We start from the raw sequence: 10,000 nt of genomic DNA, 5'->3' as shown, positions 1-10,000 counted from the left end.
ACTGCTGCAGCTCCAGGCCCTGTAATGCTGGTTACCTTGAAAGAGAAAGAAATATTCTGATATTGATACACATCTGACAGGGACTTTTTATCATCCTTATCACAATTCACACCCACCGTACAAAGATTCTTGGTCTACAATCCAATGAGTCAAATAAACACAATCACCATAATAGACACATAAACGAAAATACTAACCGGAAAAGACAGACTGCCTTTGTTTACGAGGGGTAATTGTCTGCCTGATTACACACTCCCATGGCGGAGTCTCCAGATATGAATCACAGTCTGCATTGTCGCATCTCACAACCGCCTGGTCTAAGGAACACTGGAAAGGACGCACTCGCCCTTCTCCACAGGTCTTGCATAAGTGGCCAACACTCTGTTAGGGGGAGAGGGGAATTAATCTTGTACACAAATTTGTTACGAGTTTCAGGATCTAGACTTTATATATACATCCTATGATATATTGGAACACCTTCTCTATCAAGATGAGGTATGAAGATAAATGTTATTCCTCATATCATATAGCTTATATACACTTTTTGGGAGATCTGAATATGTCATCTTTTTGAAATCTGCATTTGTAAAGAAATATGTATTTCTGATTTAGAAAGGACACTACCTGCTAAATAACATTGAAAGAATCCAATTCCTACACTATAATCAAAATGACTGTATAAGTGTTTACTAGCTATACTATACTTTTTTCATGTGATGTACCCATCTTCTCTTAGTTCTCATGCCTAACTCAGTATCAGTTTGATGACAACCTTCCAAGCAAGTATATGCAACAATCACCTATAAGGTAAGCAATATATACACATGGCAATGGTATTGACTAATTCTAAGACACTTTTCTTCCATGGCAAATATGCCATAGACAGTGGCAATGCCAAGTGACTGACAAACTCTGGTGTTTTGGCAAAGGTCAACAAATCAATTCCCTGTATATTCTGGCAAGATGAAGCTTAGGCAGATTCATAAATTGCAACAGAGGCCTACAAGATCTATATATTTTGTAAGGACAAAACTTAGCTACCAGCATCCAGTACCTTTATTACTCTTAAGTGGATTCAAATCTCTGACGCATTATGGTGCAAATAGCTTGTGCAAGGTAAAACAGGCCATTTTGACAGTGGTTGAAAAGTAATATTAATTATGATTAGTTATAATTTTTTAAAAATTATTTTCAATTAGTGATGGAAATATCTGAGATAAAAACAATCTTATGAGTTTATTGATTCTATTTAGCTATTGTTTACCTTCGGTGCGATGTACTCATATAAAAAAATTAAAAGCGTCCTATAAAATCAATGCTGCTAGACTCTTCCTTTTACAGATACGTCTCTCCTTTCATCCTATTTCTTATGATTAAGCACAGAAATATAATCATTATCTATTCAGAAAGGGTGGCACTTTTGTCACTGAAGGATTGCTTGTGATATTTATTATAAATTAAGTGCCAGCTGAAAGTAAAAGACAAAAAAGCTTCACTACATATATATGTGGAAAAGGTTTGTTGACATTTGCTAAATGACCGACAGGTACTTGATGGCATGACATTCCGATTACCTCGAATGAATGGTTTTAATTGGTTATAAATATTGACAAGCACATCAAAAGCAAACCATCAGTGCCATATATGCTAACATCATTGACATACTTTTTTTTCTGAATAAATAAGAATATACACAAGGATCACGTTCTTTTCCCTTGATATTTCCACAGATCTTCCCCCTCATTCATAACAGGGATTGCTTTCCCTGCACATCTGCAAGAGTGCAAGGGAGTCCTGCTGACTTGCACCAGCTCAGCAAAATCACCAAGAATGGATTATAATTACCATCTTTCCTCCACATCACAAATCGAATTAATAGTGTGACCTCAGGAAATACCGGGTCCCTTAACGTCACACACGTATCTCTCGGGAGGTCATTAAGTGTCTTTCCTACAGACCAATCGGGAATAAAATGCCCATCCCTTGGTCAACAGGAGGACTTAAACCCAACAACACAGCTGGCTGCTCGAAACACGATTTATTCCCGTCCATTCAGCATCCAACACACACGCTTTCAATACCTTCATCACGCGAGGCCGAGAAAAAAACCACCTCCGCCACTTCACAAGCCCTAAAAACACCTCAAAGACCCGTCGTTTCTCCCGTGTAACTGGGCAGGGCGCGAGAGTCTCACCATTCTGATGACAGTGCAAGGCGGCGACCACCAGAGGTGTCCATGGCCGCGTGTTCTCTCCCTTTTTACTCAGGAAAACGTTTCAAATGCGCTCTGTTGCGACGCCATCTTGGGCCAGCCGCGTCCCGATCCCTGCGACCCGAGCGCGGGTTTTTTTTTCTTTTTTAAGGGTTTGTCGTGTTTGTTCTTTTTCTTGGTGGGTGTTGCGTTTTGGTTTTAGGTGATGGTTGTTTGGATGATGTGGGTTTTTATTTAGTGCAGGTGATTGAGATACGGAGGTTTATATTGTATGTTTTTTTTATTTTTCTCATGCCTTTAATATTTGGTAATTATGAGAATGATGGGGAAATACGTATAAGGATATATTTTTACTCTATTTAGTTTCTATGGTTGAAATATTGGTAGTCGTTTGTCCTATTTAATGGGTCTTGTTATGAGGATGTGGAGCTCAGGGGAAAGTTGGAATGCAAGGAATCGGACGTGACCGATCTGGTGTTGTGTGTTTACGTTTAACTTCAGAGTCAAGTATCACATTTAAGGCGTAATTTCCCTCATATCTAGGAACCGTAGGACTATAAACTTTGAAGGTTATCCTACCGAAGTCTAAGAACACCCATCAAAGCAAAGACACAGAGGAAGAAGAGAAAAATACAGAGATAACATTTAGTGTGCGATCTAATCACCAGCTCGAGAACGTTTTATTTATTTTTTATTTTTTTGGTATATCTGATTGTTTGTGTCAGTTCAGTCAGCCTCTAGTCCAAGATGTCTGAACGTAAGGTATTGAACAAGTACTACCCGCCAGACTTCGACCCGTCTAAGATCCCGAGAGCAAGATGCCCCAGGAACCGTCAGTTCACAGTGAGGTTGATGGTTCCCTGTAATATCAAGTGTTACACCTGCGGAGAGTACATCGCCAAGGGGAAGAAGTTCAATGCTCGTAAGGAAGATGTGGAAAACATGACGTATTTGGGGGTGAGGATATACAGGTTTTACATCAAGTGCCCGGGATGCCTGGCGGAGATATCCTTCCGCACGGATCCCGAGAGTGTCGATTACGTCATCGAGGCCGGGGCGCACAGGAACTTCCAGGCTCTGAAGCTGGCGGAAGAGCAGGCAGCGCGAGAGGAGAGGGAGGCTAAGGAAGAGATCGAGTCGAACCCGATGTTGCTCTTGGAGAACAGGACGCAGCAGTCACAGTACGAGATGGAGGTGCTGGAATCCCTTGAGGACCTGAGGGAAATGAACGAGCGTCACGCCAGCATTGACCTCAGCAAGATGACAGACAAATTTGAGTCGGAGAGGAAGCTGACACAGGAACAGATCGAGGAAGCAGAGCGCTTGGAGGCGCTGAGAGTACTTGGGTATGAGATGGTTGATGGAGAAATGATCAAGAGAGTCGCACAAGAGGACCTGGACGATGAAAAGCCGCTGATCAAGAAGATTAAAGTCGAGGGTTCCGTTCCCTCGGATATCCTGACGAGTGACTCAGGGAAAGCCCCAAAGCAGAATAACATGAAATCAAAACTTGCCGGCATGATAAAAAGCAAACCAGCAAAGCCAAGTAATGATAAATCGGAAAATGGTAAAGAATCAAAAGAAAACGGATCAAGGGAGGAATCAAAGGACGCTCCCAAAAAGCCTGACGATGCGTCCAGTTCAGTCACGCCTTCCGTTTCCTCATCATCGAAGACGAGTAATGCTTTGGCCTTTTTGGGTGCTTACTCTGACTCTGAGTCGGGAGAGGACAGTAGTTAGATTCCTTCATGTCAAGGAAGTTGATATCCTGGCTTGAATTTCGATGTAGATATGAAATGCATTATATAAATCTTGTTATGTATTATTCATATATAATGTAAATTTGATATTTCCAGTATAGAAGTTTTTGTTTTTCAATATAGTCCACAAATAGTAAATGACTTGGCAGCTCTAGGAAATTGGTCTACCAGTAATATCTGTGATAAAGATTAAAGGTTTAAGATTTCCCTTTCGATATCAGTCCAAAAGAAGTGTGACTGTTGATGTATTTCCACTAATATAGCATTTTTGCTCAGGGCTAATGATATTCAAGGATATACAATTTTTTTTATATCATAGTAAATACATAAATAGAATAAATTTTGGCAGACCTACTTCCTATTAATACCAGATTTTTGTTTTATTCCTTGAAATATATCTAGCTTGTATTTTTATAATAACATATACCAAGGATATATGTATTTGTAAGAGTGTGCATAGTTATTGAACATTCATTATAAGCATTTTCTCAGCAAACTTATGTACGGGTACATAGTGATGTACAAAAATTTCACCAATGAAAATGTAAAAGTAAGGAGGCTCTTCATTTTTTCTTTTAATTTTTTTTTGTGTGTAAAAGCTGTTATATAAACTAATAAAAAAAAAAATTAAAGCTTACTCCTAACACTATCATAATTATCGAAAAGAATTTGAGGGTGCTCTTAAATCATGGTATCTTGAAATCTGGCCATACATAAACACGTACACTTGAACATACTCTCCCCATGCACATCTCTGTTGTCCTTTGTTTCAATATGTAATGTCATTTACTTTGTTTTTGTTGTTTTCCATTTCCTCTCTGTTTATTTAATACCAACAGCTCTCATTTCTCTGTCTCCCTTCCCCAATCTTCATTGCATTTTTCTTCTCCAAGTTTCACTAAACCCAGCCACCCTATCTTGTCTCTCATCTCCTTGTTCTTTATTTATCTTCCTGCTACATACTCTACCCTTTATTGTATTTTTCATATCTCATAAACCCCTCTGCTATGGGCTTATCTGTGGGGTCAGACCACTTTCGCACTGCAATTGTCCATTTGCAAATATATGTATAGACTCATATTTCATGCCTTTTGTATAGAAAATGATAGAAAACACACATCTTAAGATGCCCAGCTGAGGCCAAACACCTTAAAATGTATCTGATACTGGAAGGGTTAACCCAATGCCGCCGGCCGCCGGCCACAGACGGCGATTATGTAATATGATAGCGCGGGTGCCGTCATATGCCGTCAATGATATAATTGATTTAGGCCTATGCGTTCGAGAGCCCCGGCATTGGCACCAAAAAAGACGAAACGGCCTGCCGGGAATGGGTTAACCCAATGATGACGGTGTGTCACACCCGTATGACACGGCTAAATGCCTGATGACGGGGCGACACACCAGTGTGATGTTCCCGATGCAATATTGCATAGGCCCGGCATAGGGGGTTGCCACTTCTTGCTGGGCCCGTCGGGATTTTTGGTTAATCAAGGGTTATTCAACACCATGAAGAAAAATGGTTTCATAAAAATGAAGAAAAACAAATAAAGGAAAAATCAAGAATTTGAAAGAAAAGAAAAAGAAAGAAAAAAAAAAAAAAAATTCAGAGCAGCTGACCTTGCAAATAAAAATAGCTTGTTGAGTGAATAAGAAAGTGCATGATGGAAGGAGAACTCTGCTGTTAGTTCATAATTTATAGTTTATAATAACATATTGCCAAAGAATTAATATGAGACGTTGACAAAGCTACTGAGATTTTTTTTGAAAGTGACAGGAAGCACTTTCTCTCAGACACGTACACACATGCACATTCACTCACTCTCTCTTGGTGTATAGAAATACATTAGGAGTGAGTGTATACATAAGAACACACACATGCAAGTGCGGAATGATTGATTGATTGCTAAAAATGATCTGCGCCAACAACTTGGTCATTAGCAGGTACAAGTGCAAAGTTAGTTCATTACACAGAGAGAGAACTCCACTGTATAGAACTATGCTTATACACGCAATCACTCTTATTCTTGCCCCCTCTCTTTTTTTTATTTCTTTCCCACCACAGATACACACAGGCCCACTATCCATTATAACAACAGAGATCTCAGTGATTTCAATGTTGCAACTGCTTGGCCTCAGTGATCGTGGTGAAGGAAAGAATGTGAATGCAAAAGATGCAAAGGATTTTATCTCTGATGTGGATTTTCAAGACAAATGGAGAAACAAAATGCAGTATCACAGGGGCACAATAAGCTATGAGACTTCTTTGGAGATAGTGTTCCTCTCTTTCTGTCTTTGGTGTTAGGATGAAAATTATGGATTAATTCAGAAAAAAGGGTAAATTTTCATGATTATATTCTGCTGCTATTTCTTAGTACACACATTTACAGATATTAAGCACAGTACATTATTAAAAACTGTGTGTTAGGAGACAGACAGACAGACAGACAGACAGACAGACAGACAGACAGACAGACAGACAGACAGACAGACAGACAGACAGACAGACAGACAGACAGACAGACAGACAGACAGACAGACAGACAGACAGACAGACAGACAGACAGACAGACAGACAGACAGACAGACAGACAGACAGACAGACAGACAGACAGACAGACAGACAGACAGACAGACAGACAGACACACACACACACACACACACACACACACACACACACACACACACACACACACACACACACACACACACACACACACACACACACACAGATACAGAGTGAGTGAGAGGAGTGTGAGTGTGAGTGTGAGTATGAGTATGAGTATGAGTATGAGTATGAGTATGAGTATGAGTATGAGTATGAGTATGAGTGTGAGTGTGAGTGTGAGTGTGAGTGTGAGTGTGAGTGTGAGTGTGAGTGTGAGTGTGAGTGTGAGTGTGAGTGTGAGTGTGAGTGTGAGTGTGAGTGTGAGTGTGAGTGTGTGTGTGTGTGTGTGTGTGTGTGTGTGTGTGTGTGTGTGTGTGTGTGTGTGTGTGTGAGAGAGAGAGAGAGAGAGAGAGAGAGAGAGAGAGAGAATGAATGTGTATATGCTTGCATTAGCATATAGGTGTATATGAGGTAAGGGCACATGTTTGTGTTGAATGTGTCTGAGAGGTTCATTTTTATACTAATGAAAAATCCACAATATATTCAACTGCTTTATTTAAGAAGTGAGAATACAGTCAGTATCTGGGGACAGTATATGCTCCCATAAGTATTACACAAACAGACTAACATAAAATTAAAGAAAGTGAAATTTCACAATCTTTTATTTAGCATTTTGGTGATCATAATGTCTCCCTCATTTCATTCTCTAGTATATATTTTGATATCTTATTGCACATATTTTTTTTCTGTTTTTCTTTCTTGTCTTTCAAAAATATTTCTTCACCTCTCCACAACAACGTACTTTTCCTCTTGTTGAAATTACAAGCTAGTTATTCCTTCAGTTATGATGATCTATTATACCAAATGCTAATTAACCCATTGGTCGCGGTATTAAAAAAAGGTCTGTGCAGACGGATGGCTGTCTTACATGTCTGGCATGATGCCATCCGCGTCTATGACTGACTCTGCCTTTGCAGCAAATCATGCCATCCGCTGCTAATGGGTTAATACCACTTTGCTGATATATCATTTATAGTCTCGTATTTCATACCATAAGTCTAGATAATAATAGAAAACACACAGCTTAAGATGCCCACTTAGGCTGAACTTCTTAAGGTGTCTTGTTTTAGGAAGCTTAATCTCACTCCCTTCTTTTTCATTTTTGCTTTTGCTTCTTCAGAAATCTCCATTTCTGTATTCCTTTCTCTCTATACTGGTTGTCCTTAAGTTTTCATCATATTTCTCTCTCTCTTTTGTTTTCTCTTTAATAATCTCATGTTTCTCATTCTTCTGACTTTCTTCTCTCATTTCTTTATTTTTTTTCTTATAAATTATTTATTCACTTTTGTTATCTTCTCTTCTCAATCTATTTCTTTCTTTTTTCCACTATACTTTTCTCTCTTCTTAAACCTCATTTATTCCATTTTTTAGATTTTCCTCTTTACCCTGTCTCCCTCTTCCAAATTCTTTGCTTGTTCAAAAGCTTATAAAAATAATAAAAAAAAGCTAACAAACCACATAAATAAGAACTGTTGAATTCATTTTAGTATCAATGAACACATGGCATTCCCATGTAACTAAAAAATATCTGAGTATATATTCAACTCATTTTCATTCATTTATTCATTTGTCAGAGTTTCAAGTTCTCACCATTTCAGTGCAATGAATATAATATGAGGTAGCTCTGGAGTTTTGTAATCTGTATTTCCTTTTCTATCATACTGAAATAAATTAACCACATGTCTGACATCTAAAGGTAAATATATATATATGTATAATACAAACCACTATAATATTATTGTATCTACTTACTAATAAGTATCTGTTCTTGAGAACATCCTAGGAAATGTGTTTACTTATCTGAAAAAAATATCTATTTGAACCAAAAATTTTATGAAAAGGATGATGATTATAGTAATCTTATGATAATAATTATGATAATCATAATACTGATCATCGACATGTAGAGTCATAAATATAAATATTAATAATAATAATAAGAGTAATAGTAGTAATGATCATAAAAATGAGAAAGAAATATCAATAATAATAATAATAATAATAATAATAATGATAATTACAATCCTACAAAAAAAGTAATAATAATGATAATTAAACTGTAATAGTAATTATAATAATGATAATAAAAAACAATAATATTAGCAATGATAATCATAAAACAATAATGATAATGATAAAAAAAAAAATTATATGCAACAACAGTAATAATAATAATGAGGAGAATGAAGACAGTAATAATGAACTGACTCTTACAATATTAAGGAATGGATAGCTTCGTTTCTCTCACTCTACACTGTCTCCTTTGATTCATTCCTCCGGCAATGGAGCTCATTAGGTTCAGGTTTTTTGATTGAGTTAAGGCAAATAGATGAAAAAATGGTACTTTCCTGACGCTGAAATTATAGTTGTGTAATTATTTCAGCAACTCTTATATTCTAGTTATCATCATTATCATCATCACCAGTATTATCATTCCTATCATTAAAATTATCATCATCATAATTATCACACCATATCATAACTGATCATCATATGAAAATCACAAGTAATTCACACTACACTTAATCACAACATCTGCACATCTGTTCAAGTTCAACTATTATATAGTTAGCATTTCTTGATATCAAAATGTACTGTCTTTCATCAATTTTAAAAGTGCATTTCCTGATGCCAAAATTTACTTTCCTCTATCAAATTCTAAAAAGTGCATTTCTTAATATCAAAATTTACCTTCTTCTATCAAATTCTAAGTGTGCATTTCATTATAATCATGGTCATGTTTTTTGTCTTTTTTTTCCCCATATGTAACTTTGTTACAAATATCTCTCAAAGGAACTTAAACTAACGTAACACTAATTCATTCTTCATTTGATCCCTCTCTCTAATAACTTAATCCAATGGAAAGCCTTCCGTACATTCAGCCATTATCTAATACCTCTTTGATATCACAATTCATGTAGGAAGTTAAAAAAATGTATCTTTTTTTTCTTTTCTTTTTGAGATATCTTTTTTTTTATTTCTTTATTTTTTTATTTATTTATTTTTTTTTTGCAGATATCTTTTTTTTTTTATTTCTGGACACGAGGACGCTTGGCTGGTGTGTCTTCGTCAGTGCTGGGCCTGGAAAACAAGAGAGGAGAATGAGTCTTGTTACTGAGGAGGAGGAGGAGGAGGAGGAGGAGGAGGAGGAGGAGGAGGAGAAGAAGAAGAAGAAGAGGAGGAGAAGGAGGGGGGGAGGAGGAGGAGGAGAAGGAGGGGGGGAGGAGGAGGAGGAGAAGGGAGGAGGAGGAGGAGGAGAATGAAGGGGAGGAGGAGGAGGAGGAGAGGAGGAGGAGGAGGAGGAGGGAGGAGGAGGAGGGGAGGAGGGAGGAGGAGGAGGAGAAGGGGGAGGAGGAGGA

The 10,000-nt window shown here is 37.7% G+C and overlaps 3 protein-coding genes across 4 annotated transcripts in view; 1 reads left to right on the top strand and 2 right to left on the bottom strand.

Moving 5' to 3' along the window:
• The window catches only part of LOC122252252 (uncharacterized), a 25,883-nt gene extending 23,553 nt beyond the window's left edge, over positions 1-2,330 (bottom strand). The window contains exons 1-3 of one of the 2 annotated variants that reach the window (XM_043014625.2): positions 2,195-2,330; positions 198-381; positions 1-35 (exon numbers count right to left, since the gene is read on the bottom strand). The exon at positions 1-35 is cut by the window's left edge and continues 1,742 nt beyond it. In XM_043014625.2, the coding sequence (XP_042870559.2) occupies positions 1-35; positions 198-381; positions 2,195-2,197 (222 nt within the window). In that variant the 5' untranslated portion in view covers positions 2,198-2,330. The other variant, XM_043014616.2, reaches the window with a different exon arrangement.
• Positions 2,331-2,350: 20 nt separating this feature from the next.
• On the top strand, positions 2,351-4,110 carry LOC122252244 (splicing factor YJU2). The gene has a single exon (XM_043014603.2). The coding sequence runs from the start codon at positions 2,960-2,962 to the stop codon at positions 3,950-3,952; it is 993 nt and encodes a 330-aa protein (XP_042870537.1). The 5' UTR covers positions 2,351-2,959; the 3' UTR covers positions 3,953-4,110.
• A 3,623-nt stretch (positions 4,111-7,733) lies between these two features.
• The window catches only part of Ptp61F (Protein tyrosine phosphatase 61F), a 48,524-nt gene continuing 46,257 nt past the window's right edge, over positions 7,734-10,000 (bottom strand). The window contains exon 10 of the mRNA XM_043014591.2: positions 7,734-9,722. Coding sequence (XP_042870525.1) covers positions 9,671-9,722 — 52 coding nt within the window. The 3' untranslated portion in view covers positions 7,734-9,670. The remainder of the gene's footprint in view (positions 9,723-10,000) is intronic.

This window comes from Penaeus japonicus, unplaced genomic scaffold (genome assembly GCF_977035675.1).
Source record: "Penaeus japonicus unplaced genomic scaffold, GWHDUDI00000001_assembly GWHDUDI00000008, whole genome shotgun sequence".
NCBI classification, from domain to species: Eukaryota; Metazoa; Arthropoda; class Malacostraca; order Decapoda; family Penaeidae; genus Penaeus; species Penaeus japonicus.
This window is presented reverse-complemented; position numbering and strand designations above follow the sequence as displayed.

Excerpts from the sequence above, each read along its gene's own strand:
- LOC122252244 (XM_043014603.2), top strand. The coding sequence starts at position 2,960 with ATGTCTGAACGTAAGGTATTGAACAAGTACTACCCGCCAGACTTCGAC.